Source organism: Hakea prostrata, chromosome 2 (genome assembly GCF_041222555.1).
Source record: "Hakea prostrata isolate BN-2017 chromosome 2, UWA_Hpros_2, whole genome shotgun sequence".
Taxonomy (NCBI): Eukaryota; Viridiplantae; Streptophyta; class Magnoliopsida; order Proteales; family Proteaceae; genus Hakea; species Hakea prostrata.
The window spans coordinates 55308251-55327770 of record NC_142601.1 but is presented as its reverse complement, the minus strand read 5'-3'; the positions used below and the strand labels follow the sequence as shown (position 1 = coordinate 55327770).

At 38.9% G+C, this 19520-nt stretch overlaps 1 protein-coding gene across 1 annotated transcript; it reads right to left on the bottom strand.

Annotated features, from left to right (window-relative positions):
• Positions 1-2205: 2205 nt before the first annotated feature.
• On the bottom strand, positions 2206-6025 carry LOC149024988 (putative sulfate transporter 3.5). Its single transcript, XM_089143550.1, has 12 exons — positions 5695-6025; positions 5399-5606; positions 5125-5296; positions 4964-5029; positions 4769-4876; positions 3904-4020; positions 3671-3797; positions 3156-3442; positions 2880-3070; positions 2684-2769; positions 2501-2577; positions 2206-2397 (listed from the first exon to the last, which is right to left on the bottom strand). Exons 1-12 carry the CDS (start codon positions 6023-6025, stop codon positions 2206-2208), a joined length of 1962 nt encoding a protein of 653 aa, XP_088999676.1.
• Positions 6026-19520: the final 13495 nt, after the last annotated feature.

Sequence of the window (19520 nt, the reverse complement as noted above, 5' to 3'; positions counted from 1 at the left end):
CCAAGAGAGGAGTGGACGTAGACTTATAAAGTCGAACCACTATAAATTATTGTATTGTAATTGCTTGATAGTATCCAATTTCATTTAAATTTTCAATTTACTTTGAAATTGCAATTAAATCGATAATTTGGGATAATCTGCTAGATACAACCTAATCACCCCCTCTAGGTTGTATTAACAAAGACTATATCTATATTTTAAGGTTACTACAGGGTTAGGTTGTTTTGATTAGATTAATCGATCTTTGACCTTGATCTTGAACTTGATATCTAGCAACAGAACAATAAACAAATCCATACAATTAACCTATAATTGACAAATGCAAATAGGCTCTTTCCCTAATGTTATGATTAGCAACACGAACAATATGACCATTGAATATGAATTTCAATAGGATTGGATGAATATTCCAACATTAGGCTCTTCATACCATTTTTATTTTTTTGGGTTGGGTACTAGATGTATTACATGCATCGAGATGACATTGTAATTACATGTGTTTCCTAGTATAAGATAAGATGTCAAAACCTAGCCCCAACCGTCAATGTCAACACAAAATAGTTGAATTCAACCAAAACAATCCTTATCATATTAGTTTGGATTAGTCGATACTAGAATTAGCCGAAAACGAGACCATACAAAACCAATAAGATATAACTTTAATCTGTTTGAATATAATTGGATGCGGCAGATATAGCTCTTCAGTCCAACAATCACCACCATGCAAAGAGACTCTTCCCCTAACATCATGGATGGCAATATGAACAACATCTTTCTTGAATTTCAACAAGATTAGATGAATACATTAACTTTAGGCTTTTCCCCTAATTTTATGTCTTCTTTGTGTTGGGCTTTGCATGTAATTACATGTACCCTGATAACAATATAATTGTGTGTATGTATTATTTGTAGAGAGAATAGTCATACGTCAAGGAAGACATAGACCAAGAAGCTCAAAGCCAATATGAATTGGTGATAATGGGCTAGCTTATGTGTTCCACAAGCTACCAGATGTGCTAGACACTTCTTTTCCCTTTTTACAATCAACAACTAATCTTCTTTGCTCAAATCATGACATAAACACTTCACTGCAAAAAAAAAAAAAATATATATATATATAAATAAAAATATATATATATATATATATATATATATATATATATATATATATTTGAGAGTTGCAGGGTGTCCACCTAAGTGGATCTATAATTCCTAGCTACCCACTTAAATAGCCTAAACTGCATGGCGCACACTTTGCACTTTTTATAAAATTGCTAGTTACCCGCCCTTAATTTTGTTGTTAGTTTGAAACTAAAATGACTAATTTTCCCATAATGTATTGGCAGTATAATTTTTGTTTTTTTTTTTATATTTAAGGATTTTAAGTTTCTAAATTTACAGAAAGAAGCCCTTGACTCCTCGATTTCAAAGGTTCGGTGAGGGAACGAAGGGACAAGAAGTCGAGAACTCTACCAGCCGGGTAAGGTGGCCGTCGATCGATGAATTGAGAAAGATAGGACCCAGGATTCCATTTCATTTTTTGGTAAAAATGGGACAGGAACAAATGGGAAGTGTGTCCCCGTTCTATTCTTTTTTTTGTTCAGATGAAACGGTAGTGAGCAATCGATAAGAGAGTAAGGGATGTTAGCACTCTGATCCTAGTATTCCTCGCTTCAGTTGGTTCAGGAAGCTTTGGCATCGGGAAGCATTTAGCAAGAGCAAAGCGATAGCTTTGCGTTGTCTTTTTTGGAAGACCTACTTTCTCCCACGTGCCATTGTCGGAAATTGTTGCCCCTCAATGCTGAAAAAGTAAAGCGGGCGCCCCGCAATTTTTTTTTATCAATGATTGTTTGATTATTTTGATAGGCAAAGTGAATTGAAGTGCTTTTGTCAAATATATATTCTTTTTGTAACAATTGATTTTATACATTGAGGATTGGAGTATTACATAATATAAGGTGGAACTTCGCCCCTACCGTGAACATATTCGAACTCTGACCTCTAACTTGGATAAACAAGTCTTTCCAAGTTACAAAAATGATTCAAACCCAAAATCAATTGATAAAAACTACAAAAACAATTCCCAATAAATACAGTAGGTTGCTAATACATCTTTTTCCCTAGCTGCTAACCAAAATAAAATTTTCATTGACTAAACCTATGCTTCCTCCCTTAATTATCATGCAATCTTAGGATCATCAACTTCTATAAATCAACATCATCATCCTCAGTTATATAACTCTTGCTATCCACACCAGTTGACTCCTTAAGCATGAACTTGGATGCCTCAGTTGCTGCCTCAACTGTTAGAAACACAGATTCCTTCCCAATGGTATCAATGAATTTGGATACTATTAACTTGTCCATCACTGCTAGCCTAGGGTTTACCAGTACCAACTACACACCAAACAAAAGAAGGGGGAACAAAATTTCCCTGTTAATTAATTAAAGAACTTTTATAGATCGCAACCAATTTAGAAACCAGAGAGAGATAACTTACTGTGATTCCTTTCTTTGCAATTTCCCTTGTTACTTCAGTTAACATTTCAATGCCAGTCATGTCAATAGCTGTGACTCCTATAGATTATGTAACCACAAGAAGTAACTCAGAATTACCAATTTAATTAGGGATAAACAAACAACAAAATGAGCTAGCTAATAAGTTATAAGCTTAATTTATTACCTCCAATATCTAGTATAAGACGCTCAAGAGCATGGCTTCCTTCTGCGTTATTTACTTGAAGTTCATCTTCAATCCACATTGTGATCCTAGTTAAAGCACTTAAAATTGTCACTAAAAACTTAAAAAGGAATTTTATTAACCTAATGCATCAAATAATGAATTAAATTTCCTAGCTAGAAGTTAACTAAAAACTTACTTTTCTCTGATATAAGAAGAATTGGCAAAGTAAATAGGAGATCCCACTTGTAGAATTATAGTGCCAGGGATCCCAACTGCAATAGGGTATTGCTCTATATCTCGAAAGATAGTTGAGCTTGGAATCTTCCCAAGCTTAGCTGTACCAGGTCTGGCTACATATAGAAGTGCTCTAACTATTGCAATTGCTACCTGCAATAAAGTGAAGAACAGTTTTTATCATCGAGAGATATTATTAGAAAACCCTAATTAATAGTAGGAGAAGATAGATCCTCACAGATAACATGAGGCCAACATCCATGCTGATGAAGGTAACACCTAAGAAGGCGGCCATACAGATGCAGAAATCGAATTTGTCAACCTTCAAAAGGCGATAAACAGTTTTGTACTTAATGAGCCCGAACATTGCAGACATGATGATAGCGGAGAGAGCCACGAGAGGGGTGTAGCTAAAGAGAGGAGCCAAGAATAATAGAGTAAGCATCATACACAGAGACATCACCACATTTGACATTTGAGTCCTACATCCTGCATTGTAATTGACCGCAGTTTTCGAAAATGGCCCTGCAAATTAGAAGATCATAACATGTAAGAGACCATGAATACTATGTTATGTGTCAAATAGGGCCTAATTTAGTGTATTAGCATTAGATGAGCCAACCTAAACCTAGTACGGGATATGTTAAAGGGCTTGACTTAACATGTTTCATTAGCTTTGGTGCTTTTGGTACATTAATAACAAGTATCTAAGATAGTTAGAAAGCAAGTGAATTAATTGATGAAGCCTAATACCTGTGGTCAAGTAGCAAGAAGTGAGAGAACCAACAATGTTCATGATCCCAAAAGCTATCATCTCTTTGTTTCCATCTATTTGGTAGCTCTTCATTACGGCAAAACTCCTTCCTATCGCTATACCTTCCTGTGTGGAAGAAAATGAAGGTGTCGAGGAAAAATATAGATCCGATTGATTAGAAATTAAATATTAAAGATGCATGCAAGAATCTAATCATTCTTAGGAGTCTTACCGACATAGCCACAATGCCTGTGATAATCCCAGCTTTCAAAACTGTAGGAAGATACTTAGAATTGAAGTTTAATTGTTGAAGAGATACAGGATTTAATCCTTTACTCAACTCACCCACCTGCCAGACACCAACGCGTAGAACCATTATTCCAGTCATCATAATTAGAACCATTTCTACATAGAATGCTATTATCGTCAACTCATGCGCAACATCATAGTTTTTAATTTTAGGCCCCTTTAATTTCCCCTAAAAAAATAAACTTTTATCCTTTCTTATCTCTTGAAATTTCCCAAATTGTTCTTGATTCTATCTCTTTAATAGGTTATCTCGATTTTTATTTTTCTTTCTTCCTATCTTATGGAATCCTACTTTATCTTTATGAAAAGCATGGAGTTTTCACTTTTAAATTTCCCTCCAAATCTCTTTCTTGTCAGGATTCATAATGTCCTATAATTTTTATATGTAAGGTCAAAATTAGAATTCAATTAAGAATTGAATCTAATAAATTTCTAAAATTAATTTTTAAATTCTTATTTTGTTTCAATTACTGTTATATTTCTTCTAAATCTGGATCTTTTCAGTTTGGCATTGTCTTTCGTGATCGTCCGATCAAAGGCTGAAAGAGAATCAGTCTGTTTAGAAATCATTGAAACGAAATCAACTGTTTCTAAATGGCATGATTCCTTTCCATTCAACAATTATAATTAAATCAAATCCGCAGATAGTACGAGAAAACAATGCTAGACTGAAAAGATCTGAACCCAGTTCTTCTTGGAGTTTGCTTTTTGTAACCGTGATTGGTAAGTTTTAGTCGCTTTCAATCTAATATGAATTGGGAGGGAGAAAAAAAGTATCAAAAGTTAACCGTTTGAATGCCATGTCCACGAACGAAGTAAGCGAACACACAGCCCACAACTATCACCACCATTGGAGATATTGCTGATACCCAGAACAGTTGTGGTTTCCTCTTCGCCTGCAAAAATCAATTATTCTACTTCTCAGAAAAAAATGATTGAAATTATGGAATCATCATATAAAACTGATTAAGAGAAAAGCTCACCATTTTCTTGGTAACTAGGAGAAATAGAAGAAAACAGATTCCAATAACCGAACTCTCCCATCTCCACTGCAAAGAAATATAGAACTGAGTTCATCAATACAGATGGTTCAAATTTTGATTTTTATGGTTGTTATTATTATAGAATTGAGAGAACCACGGACCTGCTTCGTTTGGCTGAAGACTGATTTCATAACAGAGATTACATCGGTTTTAGTCGTGAAATGCTTCAAACCAAGTATTCCCTTGAATTGTTGCATAATTATGAGTACTGCCGTTCCTCCCATAAATCCGACAATGGTTGAATGGGACATGAAATCAACCAGAATTCCTAATCTGCAAAATCAAAAACGGTTCGACGGAAGCAGTTAGAGCGAATTACAGAAATTTAAAACTTCCATATATATAGTCTCTGTTGTTTTTGAAGAGAGTCCGAACCTGAAAATCCCTAAAGCCAACTCAAAAACTCCGGTGACAAAAGCAGCCGTAAATATCAATCCAAGGTACAATGCAGGTTCTTTCGTAGGAGAAGCCACCTCTCCAAGAGTTGCAGCCAGGATCAACGACGAAGCAGCAACGGTTCCTACAGCCAAATCCTTTGAACTACCGAAAAAGGCATAGATCAAAGGAGGCACGAAACTCGAATCTACAACCAAAACAAAATCGTAACCGATCATCGGTAAATGCTTCCGATCGAGATCTGGAGAAGAAGAAGAAGAGTAAGTGTAACTTACAGAGGCCAATAACAGGAGGAATTTCAGCGAGTTTAGCATAGCTGATTCCTTGAGGAATGGCAAGACTGGCAATGGTGATTCCGGCAAGAATATCGTAACGAAGGAGTCCGAGGTTGTACTTCGGAAGCCATTGGAAGACAGGAATGAAGTATTGGATCGCTAACTTCACTCGACGATACGTGCGAGATTCGTTTTTGAATTGCCGGAAGGGATCGTCAGGGAAGAACGTCTCCTTCAGATCAGATTTGAATGCAGAGAAAAAGTTTCTTGGCGTTTCGAAGTTCACCCTTTGGGTCACAACTTCGTCATTCTGGTCACGAGATTGGGTCATGGATAAAGATCGAGAAACTGAGAAAATCAGAAAGAAATTAGAAAGAGGTTTGTAATTCACTCGTGGTGGAGAGTCATTATATAGAGCACAGCCACACTTGAATCCATGATTCAATCTCTTCACTAAGAGGTGTCAAGATTATCATCAATAGAACAACCTTCAATGGTGATCTGTACCTATTATCCAACTCACACAATTAAAACTACTTGTGGAGAAATTTTAGGAACTTTGTTGAACATTAAAAGAAAACTTTTTCAAAAAAAGTAAAAAAGAAGAAGCCAAGTGTCACAATCTTAACTTTGTATTACAGAAAATTACAGAAAAGGCAATTTGATCAAACGGTACTTAACAGCGAGATCTTGCTAGGGTAGTGTCTTGGATGGTAGCTATGTGAATTTTGTTAAATTTTAGTCGCTCAAAATACCATCTGCATTGCGACCATTCGACAGTGGACACTACAGGTAGGGGTGTAAACAGACCGGATTCAGATCGGATAGTGGTATATCCATATCTGCATCCTATTATATTCGGACGGTTCGGATATTCCTTCGGTTCTCGACCGATCGTTCGGATGATATCGGTTTTTTTCTTGTAGATTCTTCTAATGGGCCGACTTGATTGATCGTTTTCACTCCGTTGCATCATTACCTTTTTATTTGTGGGACTTGTTTGATTTGATTTGCATTTTGGTAGATATTTTGTGAATCTGAAAATAGTCCTATCATAGATAAATTTATAAAAATAAGAATAATATTTATGTAACTTATCGGATAATTTTATGGACGGATAATATCGGTAGAGGGGTATCCTTCCGCATCCTATTTTCGGCGGTTCGGATCCCCTCGGATGCGGATGCGATTCACGTTTCGGTTTCCATTTCCCCCTCTCGGCCCCTCGGTGCCCATCTCCGTCTACATTGCGACCATCCGCTTGGACACTACAGGCACAACCACATCAGCAGCACCATCATACCATCTACATTGCAACCATTCGACAGTGGACATTACAGGCACAACCACATTAGTAGCACCATCGTAATAAAGAAAATCTACATGTAAAGATTTAGGTTGACACGTTAAACATATCACTAATAAAAGAAAATTCTAGTCAAACACTCTGAGTTGACATTTCTATCTATTAGACCTTTGCTGACATCAACATTCTTGGACATGGCATTTTCCTATATTAATTAGATAAAAAGCGCCTGAGGATGTAGGGGGTGGAGGGCCGGTGGGCGCGTGAAACCAAAAAAAAAAGAGACGAAAAAATTTTAGTGGTCAAAATTGTATAATTTTTTTTTAAAGAATACTATTATTTATTTTCATGCTTGGAGACCATTCTTTATTTGAAAATAAGTAATAAATTCATTTTTAAAATATTTCTTAATTGAACTTATAATCTGAAAATTGTTATAAATAATATTGATTATGAATATCTATCATTTATAAGAAATAATATCAAAATATATAATTTCTAATTAAAGACTTCATCCACTTCAACATACAATCTTAGTGATTTACATTTTCATTCTATGCACCTTTCAATCTTTCATCATGGACATAAATGTATCATTCCATACCAAATGCATCCTATTGTGTGAAATAATCAATTTTAATATTACATATTGTATGTTCTTGTATGATTGATATTTCTATATTAGAGAAAATGCATACAACTCAATCGAAGAATTCGATTCATCTTGTCCTAATTTTCTTTCTTGATTTTAATATTTTTTTTTAATTTTATAACAAATATTTCATTTGCAAGCAATGACACAAGGTAGGAGAGCAAGGTAGAGAAGGTTTGCAATTAAGGGTGGGGGTGGAGGAGGTTTTCACCAGGACCAGATAGAACATGTTCTTCACAAAAGTCGTTTCACTTTTCTCACTGGCTCGTTCTTCATTTTAACAAACACATACCATCCGTTCTTCTGTTTTTCAAGAATAAAAGAGCACTAAAACTGTGTACCAGAAAAGAAGAAGAAAAGAAGAAAAAAAGAAGAAGCGACAACTATTTTCTGCATTCTCAGTGTTCTGTTACAAACGGAATTCTTGTTTGTGGGTATTCATCAATTAGTCTCATAGAAGGCTTACTTTTAGTATGCTGTGGGTTTTAATCTAGTAAGCTTATCTCTAACTTGACAAAATACCCAAAAAAGAAAGAAGAAAAAAAAAAGAAGTAGTGATTGTTAGTTGGATTGAAGAGTGGCAATACTATATATAATTGTATTTGGATGGATTATGGTAATATCTTATCAGTTTTCAAACAGTTCAATTAGAACCGAATTATTTAAATAGTTCACTTTATGGAGAGATATACATTTGATGAAGACTGAGTTCTAAAATTTGGCATACGATGAATCCGATATGACTCGAAGTAATGTGATCCCAATTCTTTACTCGAATAATCTCATCTAACAATGGTGATGTGATACCATAAATGAACTTTTTGCATGGATTGTTCATTTTTTGGTAAAAAATATGTGATAAAAGCTCTATCTTTACCATGTGTTGAGAAAGCTCTAATTAAGTAATTTTAACAGCTAAAGTTTGAATTTTCCTTTTTCCTTTTCAGCACTAGGTTGGTCTTGAAAAATATCCTTGACAAACTAGTTGAAAACAATCCCCCAATTTAGGGGTTTCAAAACCTAACATGAATTGACAAAAATTATAGAAACCAGACCAAACGAATTGATTTCCATTGAAATGACTTTGGATTGGGGAATACATGCTTGAAACCAAACCAAAACTAACTTAACCTAAAGCTATAACAAGTAAAAAATCGGATTAAATTCAAAATCAAACTTGATATGAATGTAACTAATTTAAACCTCATTAAAAATCCTCTTTTTTTTTAATTGGAAGAATAATTTATCCATTGCACTCCTAGGACTTGCATGTTTCTCCAATTATCATTTGTACCTTTGGTTCTTCAATTATAGCTTGAGGGTTAAGAGTATTGAAATAATCTCTCAACAATTATTGGGGTAAAATTGCACGGAAAAATTGCCTTCTCAAACTCTACTTGCACAGAAACCTTTGGCACCATAATCGTACAAATTTGACTCAAACATCTCTTTCTTTTTTTCTTTTTTTTTGGTTCAAAGGGGCTTTATTAAGCCGGGTGATGGGAAATTAATATGTCTCAAAGTGAGTCGAACCCATGACCTCTTCACTAAGAGGTGTTGGTTTCAAACATTAGAACAGTTCTGCGTTGGTTGACTTAAACATCTAGAGAAGCTCAAGTTTGACAAAGAGATACTAAACCCCCCCCCCCCCACCACCAAACCCCCAACCCAAAAAAAAAAAAAAAGTTTGACAAAGAGATGGATCACCTTAGCCCATCAAGGCCCACACTAATAACTCAGTCAATACAAAAGTAGTAGGCCCAGAGTCCGAAGAGCTTAATATTTCTCATTGATCCGACTAGCCCAGACCACTTAGCTTTCTCCCAAACTTGGCCCAATTATAAACACTGAAACGACTATTGTCAGATTAGGGTGACGTCAGACTTGGACTTAGTTAAGAGAACTTATCATTGTGATCAGGGGCGGAATAAGGATTTAGCATGAGGGGGGTCAAATAGTGGTGAATTTTACGTCTTAATTTCTACGAATTTGTCAAATACCCTAAAAGCTAACTATTGACAATGACCTTTCTACTCATTGTTTTTACTATTAAAGATTTTCTTCCCTTAGGAGAGGGGAGGGGGCAAGTGCTGATATTTCACATATAAAAAGAAGGCCAACAGATAATCACAAAGAATTGTAATAAATTGAGTGGGGCCATGGCCCGTGGTGCTAGGGAAAGCTCCCACCCCGACTGTCATATCATTTTAAATAGCCCCTTTGGGTTGCCACCCTATCTTTTATGGCCAAAACAAAAAAACAACGATGATGACAACTTTTTGTTACTTGTCGTACATGTATCTATTGTGCAACATCCAAAAGATAACATGCGGATCCATATGGATCCAATGGTTGTGATCTTCCTGCCCTTTTAATCAAAGTCGTTGAATCCATATATATAAAAGTCACACAAAAAGTACCCATCAACAACAAACAAAAGACTCAACAACGACAATAGTTCAATTTTCCCCAAATCATATCAGCTTGGAAAATGGCATTCTCTTAGAAAAGAAAAACTCATGTTTCTTCCACTTTGAAAGCATTCTACACGTTGTTGTTGAGAAGAAAAATGGTTCTTTATCATAAATTCATGATTATATATTCTCTAGCCAGTAATTTCTAAGGTCAATGGCCCTCTTGTACTTGTGGGTCTGCAAAACTTTGAGCTCTAAATATATCCATTAACCCAGCATGTCAACTTCCCTTAGTGCTGGCCTTTCAGATGTTCAGTTCACCATATGTATATACTTCATCATCCACCACGTGGCAGACCATGGATAGGTCCAAGTCATCATCTTCCTCAAAAGTGCATTTGCCTTCCAACCATTTCCTTGGGGTTTGACTTGGGTGGAATTCCACTTCAATGGGATATACACCAAGGTAGCTCAATTTCACTGTGGCTCAATAGGCTCAGACACTGGTTTTTGGCCATCAAGACCCATAATGGGCCTAGCTGCTACTTAGCTATGCCCACTAAGTACTCTTAGCTTCGAGCTTTGAAAGAGACCTCCAATATTTGGGTGGATTCAGTAACAAAATCAATTATCGATAAAATATTTTTGATACACGGTCATCATGAGACCAGGCATTGAGGGCCTATAGGCACAAGAGATGGGAAGAAAGAGAAGACATGAAGAGAGAGTTTCAAACCTAACAAATTTCCACAAAAGGGTGACGAAATGTATAATTACTTGTACAAATCTTTCCATTTTCCAATTCGATCTGATCCATTCGTTCATAGAGCTATTTGCTTCGATCGCAGACATTTATGGAACACCCCTAATAAATGTGCAAATAGTCAATTTTGAAAGAACTCATTGTCAACCCAGATATGAATCTATCTGATTCAAAAGAGAAGAAGCAAAGAACTTGCATCAATATCTCAATTTCAATTCAAATATGAGTTTGATTCATACAAAAATACATATCAAGGAGGATAAAAACATTCCTTTCTTCTATTGAAAAAGCAAGAGATCATCACCATGTAGCTTTTGCATCAATGTGGGAATTATCTATCACCCTTCCTTGGCTTGGTAAACTAATTAATTAATAATAATAATATAGGAACTTAAACTGGGTTTACCGTTTACCTTAAAATTGGTCTGGTTCCATTAAGCCTTATCATAACAAAACAAAACAAACCAACCAGGTGGCACTCCTCTCAATGAGATGAGATGAGCAACGAGGATGGTGTCACTTTGCTGTTCGTTTGTTTCCAAGGAAAGTGTAAATCGAACCCACCCAACGACCCAAGCAAGTAAGAAAGAAACTTGAGTTTGGGTAAAGAATGATTTCCATTTGAAGAAGCACTTGTATCCAATCACTCCATCTCTTCCAAGAACGAAAGAAAGAAAGGACACGTGGACGTGGTTGCTCCGAATAGAGCTGGTCAACAATTAATCGCCGTTCGTCCCAAGGGAAAGAATTGTGCTGGAATATCCATATTTTTTTAGTAAAAAGAAAATAGAGAAAATAGAAAAGGAAAGGTAGGCGTGGACGAGGTCCAAAGTGGGTCCCAGAGAAAGCAAGTAGTGGATGAATCTGGACCATCCAATGTGGGTACGACGACGTTGGTCTCTTTTTAACTGCTTTAACTCCTTAGAATAGGCATTTGGACGGTGATGTAAGAAGCATCTTCCACTCGCCGCGTATAGAGACGGAGAGATCTTCTTCTTCTGGGAAAAAGAATTAAAGAAGGATAAGGACTTGCCTCAGGCGTCCAACCACAGTCAATCAGATTCTCTCTCTCCCGCCTTCTTCCATTGGGCCCCACCAATACCTTCTTATTCATCTCGCGAGAATTTCAATTAAAAGGAATTTCTTTTTCATTGGTATGTACGGCCAATGAGATTAGACATAACAGTATCAAAATTTGTATAGTAAAAAAGATAAACTTTTATTTGTGGGGAGGACATGCGATTGAAATAGTGATGACCTAACTTTATCTCTCACACCCTTATTTAATATAGACATTTTAGGTTAACATGTTATCAAGTGAATTGTGAAACAAAAATTTGGATGCAGAGTGCACTCGAGTGGAGAGGATCTAGACTCCCTATGTAAATGAGTAAATTCAAACCCTGCATATCCTCTCCACCCAACTGCCCATTCTCCTATACCTCCATCTTCACAGTTGGGCCTGCTCGTGTGCAATGAACAGGGTTATGTCAGCCCAATTGTGAGCAGGGGAGACTGGGCAGACAATCTGCTCGAATGGAGAGGATGTACCTAATAAACTTATGTTAGCCCAACTATGAGTATGTTAGTCATTGGCGGGTTAATAAAGCGATTAAAGGCCCAACCTCCCACAAGGAGGTCTTGGGTTTGCACCCATTCGGCAATATTAATATTCTCATTCCCATCCCAATATATTAGAAGTTTTTAATCCGAGAAAAAAAAAAAAACTATGAGTGTGGGAGGATGTACCCTAATAAATGCATATAAGTGTGGGAGGATGAGTAATCAGTCTACCTGAGTGGAGAAGATCTATAATCAAATCCAAAGTCGTCTTATCCCCCGCCCCATTCTCATTCCCTACGCTTATTATTGGTCCTAATCCTTATGATTCTTTTGATACTGATAAAAATAATAAATTCATTAATTCATTAATTCATTATAAATAAAAAAAACACTTTTACTTGTAAGAACATGGGATTTTTTTGTTTTTTTTTCAAAAAATTTTATTTCATCTCCTTTAGGCCATGATGAAGGTATATATAAATAACAATCCCACCCTACCTATGAAGTTACATTTCAAGAAAAAAAAAAATTGGGTATATACTCACGTTTGTCTCAAGTACATCATTTGGGGTAGAGTTTGGATTCGTACCTCAAAGAAAAAGGAGAAACAACTCCACACCACACATAAGGTAGAAGCTCATCTAAGTTTGAGTGATTATGATCCCTTATGGCATCGGACGACATGACTTTGCCCTTGTTAAGTACTGATATGTATAACTATGATTATGCATATCGTTAAGCAATTTCACTCGACTTAAACTGGTCTTGTTTCTTCTTTGACTTTTTACGATGAATGATATTGAAACCAAGGAACAATATATCCGCGAATTTCACCGAAATTTCAGCAAAATTCGCCCAGTTCGCCAACGGGCGAAATAAAAAATCCATCGAAATCAATATTTTCAAAATTTCACCGGAAAATCGACCCGGTGAAATTCAAAACCCCTTTTCTTTTTCTTTTTTTCTTTTTTCTTTTGTTGACGATCTTCTTAGCTTTACTCTCCTGTGCTCTGAGAGTCTGAGGTGGGTTGCGAGGACCGTAGGAGTCCTATTTATTTTCTTCAAAACCCCTTTTATCTTCATCACTGTCGGATCGTTGAAGGAAAAGACAAACAATAGAAGCCGTTGCTATTTTCGCCGGAAAGAAAGAGAAAGAAAAAAAAACAAAAGATGAGCAGTACCAGCCGTTGCTATTTTCATCGGAAAGGAAAAGAAGAAGAAGAAAGAAAGAGAAAGAAAGAAAAGAAAAAAAAACAGAAGACGAGCATACCAGCTGCTTGACACAGCCCAATTTATCATAGGCCCAATGGTATAAATCATGGCCACCATGCACCCACTAGAAACCTTGGGCTCCTTCCCCTCTGGGCGACTCTCCTGTTCTTTCTCTGATTCCCTGTTCTGCCCACTTTTCTTCCTTGTTCTGCCTTGTCATCCCCTTCTTGTTCCTCCTCCCTTTGGGGTTCTTTTCCTCGTGTGTCTCTTCTCTCGTTCTCTTGGCTCTCTTTCTTTTCTCTCTCTCCTGGTTTTGGCTCTTGTGCGTGTGCTGTCCCCGTTCTTGTCTCTGCCGTGCTTTGTTTCCTTCGTTGGGTGTTCGCTGTGGCCTCCGTCCCTTCTGGTCGGCTTGGGGGCCCCCCCCGTGCGCGGGCGGTCGTTTCCTTGGGCCCGTCTCGCGGTGTTCTCGGGCCGCCTTGCTTGGGCCCGTCTCTCCGTGCGCTCGGTTCCTTTGGGTGCTCTCCCCTGGCCCCCCGCTTGTGCTCTTCCCCGTGTGGTCCCGGTGGCTCGTGTCGGTTGTGGTCCGTCGCCCGTGGGGTGTGTGCGTGCCCGGGTGGGTGCCGCCTGGCTTCGGGCTGCTCGGGGTTGCCTTCCTTGGCCTGGCGGTTTTGGGCTCGTCGTGGGCGTCTCCGTCCCGTGCAACTCTCCTCCCGCCGCGCTCTTGGTGGAGCGTCCGACTCGTCGTGCCCTCCTGGGCTTTGGGCTTCTTTTATCCGGAGTCTGCTTCTTGGCCCGGCATCGGGCTCCCGGGTCTTCGGACTCGTGGGTTCTCCACTCTGTTGGGGTCCGTTGCCGGGGCTTCTCTTCGCTTCTGGTGGGCTCTTGGGCCTCGCGCTCCGTCGGGTGTCGTCTTGCTCGGCTTGCGGCTGGGTCCTTTGGTTTCGGCGTCTGGCCGGGCTTCGGTGGGGGGGGTCGGCCCCCCGGGCCCTTCTCTTCCGGGGGGTGCGCTTCCGCCCGCGTGCTTCCTTTGTGTGGACCACTTGGGCTGGGTTGCCCCGGGGCCCTGTGCCTCTTGGTTGGTGGGGGCGCCTGGGTCGTTGCGCGGCTTGGTGCCTTGGCCGGACGCTCCTCTTGCCGGGGTTGTGTCGTGGGTGCGTATCCGGCTGGCGGGCCTGGTTGTCGGGGCCCCCTTTGTCTCCGGGGGCGCGTTTGGGGCTCCGGCGGGGGGCCTTCTCCTCGGCCGCCCTTCGGGGTTGCCGGGTCGGTGCTTGGGCTTGGGCCCGTGGCTTGTCGGTCGTGCTGGCGCTCGCTTGGTGCTTGGCTGGTTCTTGCCGGGTCGGTCGTCCTTGCCTTCTTACGGTGTGCTTTGGGGGGAGCCCTTGTTGGTCCCCGTCGGGACTGGGGGCCGCTTCTTTCGGCCATGCTTGGGGGCCGGGGCGTCCCTTTGGCGCCTCTTGGGCGGGGTGTCCCGGCGCCGGCCGGGGGTCGGACTCTGGGGTTCGGCGTGTGCCCCCGGTTGCCGCCTCCCGGCGGGGTTGGTGTGGCTGTCTCTTGCGCCCGGTGGGTGGCCCGGTGCCCCCCTTTGCGGGGTTGGTCTGGTGGTTCTCCCCCTTCGTCCTTGCGGGTGCCGGCTGTCCGTCGGTTGGGCCCGTTCGTCTGGGGTGGGTGTTTCTTCCCTGCCTCCCACCGCTTATCCTCCTGTCTTCCATGCGTTGTTGAGCCTTCCGGGTGCGGAGGTCCTAGTCGTGGGTTTCTCGGGCACCTACAGCTCCTCCTTGCGGGGCGGCTTTGGCGGTCGTTGCCCGTGGGGTGCCTCCGTCGGGTTTTGGTGGTGGGGGTTGCCGGCGGCGTTGGGCCGCGCTTGTGGCGTTCTGACTTGGGGTTCCCGTGCACGCGGGCTCCGGTGGTGGGGGTGCCGCCCTTTATCATAGGCCCTGGTTTTTCATGGGCCCCTGGGCTGCCCCTTGTCCTTGGGCTCCTTGCCCCTTCTGGGGGAGATTCTGGTCTCATCCTGTTCTTGTCTCTGTTCCCTGTTCTGCCCCTGTTTCTTACCTTGTTCTGCCTTGTCTCCCCTTCTTGTTCCTCCTCCCTTATGGGGGGTTCTTGTCGCTCGTGTGTCTCGTTCTCTCGGTTCTCTTGGCTCTGCTTTCTTTCTCTCTCTCCTGGTTTTGGCTGCTTGTGCGTGTGCTGTGCCGCCGTTGGCTGTCTCTGGCCGTGTTTCGCCGGAAAGGAAAAGAAGAAGAAGAAGAGAGAGAGAGAGAGAGAGAGAGAGAGAGAGAGAGAGAGAGAGAGAGAGAAAAAAACAAGGTGATGCACGCAACCCCAAAGAGAAGATAGGGTTGCGTGAATGGCTGGATGAAGACTGAAGAGTATTACTGTATTAGTGTATATTGTGTATTACTATGCAAGGCATTAATTGAGGGTTTTGGCTGTATTAATGTATATTGTGTATTACTATGCAAGGCATTAATTGAGGGTTTTGGGCTGCGTGAAATCTGATGTAAATGAGATTAGTGTTCACGTGCATAGAGAAAAGTTTTACCTTTTCTATTATCCGATATTTCAACGAAAAATTTCATGGGATGTCTATGTTCGTTGGTTGGAGGAGAAAATGTTACAGGCATAGTACTACTTGGCTCACAAGATAGATCCACCGAGGCATTCCGTTTGGCATTAAGTTGTACTTTCCTTTTATTGTTAGTTACTTTGTATTTGATGTTTTGAAATTATACATTATATATTGAATGTTATGTACTTAAGTAGATAAGTTTATTGTGTACTTCTCGAACAATTCTACATTGATGTTATGTAATTTAAATGACATATCTACATCAATTTTTTTAGCAAAATACAGTTAATGTGTTCTTTATATTCTAATTAGCTTATATGCAAAGTCTCACCCTGAAATGCTCCCTAAAACCTGTAGAAACTTTATATCAAAACCTGCACAAAAAAATCCTAAGTTTCCTCGAAAATTTTCAGTTTCCCACCTAGGCTTTCCATTTTCACCTAGTTGAAACTTGAGTTTTCCTCGAATTTTTTTCTATGATTCTCAATAATGGGTGCTGATAGGACAGAAAAGAGTCTTATACATTGAAAATAATGCATCATATGATCAAGGTTTAAAGTATCTCACGATACCATACGATACTAGCCGATACGTATCTTTATTTGACCCAACCTATACGATACATCTCGATACGTCTCTCCATTAAATTACACTAAAATATATTAGCCAGAGCGATACAATACTTGATACAGGACGATACGTCTCTTAAAATCACCTGACCGATGCGATACTCGATACCGATACTTTAAACCTTGCATATGATAAGGAGTTAGACACAAAATAGACTATATTCCCTTTATTTATAAGATTGGATTTTCATGGTAAATCAAAATATAAAAATGGAGATATAATTATCAAGTAATCGATCATGTGGCATCAACATGGAATTATATAAAGAAATTGATAATCCTAAAAGCAACCCTAATTATATTATCATCAAGTACATTGTTGAAAGTCTCCTACCAAATTATAGCACTAATCGTTTGATTATTGTTAGAGATAAACTTAGGATATCTTTATTATTATTGGTTAGCAATTAACAATAGAAGAAAAGATGCTAAAGCTAGCAAAGGTTGAGAGAGTTCATAGACCATGCAATGATACAAATAACAAATCCAATCTACTCTATTTATATCTTACCTAAGTAAATTGATTTGTCTGTTTTTTTTTTCAATATCGTTCTTTCAAATAAGCTTTAGGTTGTTTTCTTAATTGTGTTCACTTCTCTAATTAATTTATCCTGATGATTTTTCAACCACAAATGACTACCTAACCACCTAGGTGCTATGAAGTTAACCTGATCAAACAACTCCAATGTTTGTCTATTTATTGCAAGTTTATGCTTTTTATGAGATCCAAATAGAGATTTCTGCAAGTTGAACTTAAATGACTAAGTACTGCTTTAATTTAAATAGACATACTAACTAAATGGGAAATGGCTTTCCTCTAGAAATATTGGGTCTCCATTGAATGCATGAAAATGATGGATCTATTTCATCTCAAGAACTGGTTTCAGGTAATTTGATTCACTCCAAAACTCTGATCTATCTAATCTATTTCATCTCAAGAACTGGTTTCAGGTAATTTGATTCACTCCAAAACTAGGGTTTGAGGCATGTTTGGACTGATTTTTTATTTTTTTTGTTCTCCTCCTCTAAACTCATGAAATTTACAAGCAGACAACAAGAACTCCAATACAACAAGATCCAGGGTTAAGGCATGTTTGGGCTGATTCTGACCGATTTGAGTTCCAGGGCTTTGATTAAATTCTGACCCATTTTGAAGGATCCCGTATTGTTATGGGATTACTATACATACACCATTAATCACCAATAAACATCAAAATTAACAACCACAAAGTAGCTAGAATGAAACACAGCAGTTTCTGGATCGATGCATGCAGTTTCATTCCATCTTGGTTGCTGAGAGAAAAATAAAATAAAAATAGAAGAAGAGGTAATTAAGCTTGGATCAGATCAGAGATCAGTATTAGTCATCATCCACCTAAGGAGAGAGTATAGTGGAAAATGATGCTCAAACCATTATTAGAACCCCTTTCATGAATATTGATTTCAGAATCTATATGCTTATTTAGTGGAAGTGCACTCCACCTAGCTAGGGACCCAGGTATTAGCAAGACTAAACCATTTTATCCCACCAAAAAGTTCTCTTCTTAAGCTATTCTTTTTCTCATTCTCTTCCCATTTGCCCACTTCTACAGCCTTTGGATCTTTTTAAACAAATTATTGGCAAGAAGTATCTAATCTGGGTTTTTCTTTTTCTATCTATTATTGGTCTCCAAACTGAGAGAGAGAGATAGAGAAGCAGAGAACCTGTACCTACCCATTAAGAGATATATAAGGCAGTAGCTAGCAGACAGTCCAACATTAATTTTGTTGCTTGAGGGTCTGGATTAGCCAGCTGAAGTAGGTTTTATATGACCAACCCTAGTTTAGCTAGTTTGGTTCAATGGAAATAGCATCAGCAAGAAGGCTGGTCAAACCTGGTAGATATATAGAACAATCAAAATATATTTTAATGGCTTCATTTTGGTATAAAGAAGAAACCAATGGCTATTGTGTTGTATCATCAACATGAAACATCTTCCCTTCTATCCTTCTATACTTGACTGATTCAAAACCACAGAGAGAGAGAGAGAGAGACCTGTACCTACCAGGAACCTTGGAATGTTTAATGCATGCACAAAATGAGTGGAAACAATTATCAAGGTTGATGAGTTCGAATCTTGGGAATCGCGAACTGATTGGAACTGGTCTTTCAAGTTTTTCTATCAAGGTTGGAACTTCTTTAGACAAATTAAATTTGAACCCCTTACTGAACAATCAGTCTAATATATTGCAGTGAGAAAGTTTTACCACCCTTTAATCTATTTAGCATCAGAATCTGATAGAATCTTGGGAAATTTAATTCTAACCACTCAAACATGGCACTAAAATGACATTTAACAACAAAAAAACTCCCTCTTGCATGTAAAGATTTTTTTTCTTTTCCATTTTCTAATCCAAATCCTATGGGCTATGTATGTTTAAGATTGAGTTTCTCAAGGGTATGTATCTTGAATTAGGTATTTGAAACTTAAGAAGATGAGAATTATGGCTCGATAGAGATTTGGTTCGGTTCAATCCGAATTGGACCAGTGAGTTTTAAATGGTTCAGGTTAATAAGAATTTAATTTCATCTTTTTCCTTCACTCTTTGTATTGGTTTTACCTGCAAAACAATTACCCTAAAAGCTTGCATTCTGTCCCTCACTCAAAAATCTGAAATAGAAATCTGATTGGATGGAAGGAATCTTTTTGTTCATGTAATGCAAGCAAAAGAGCACAC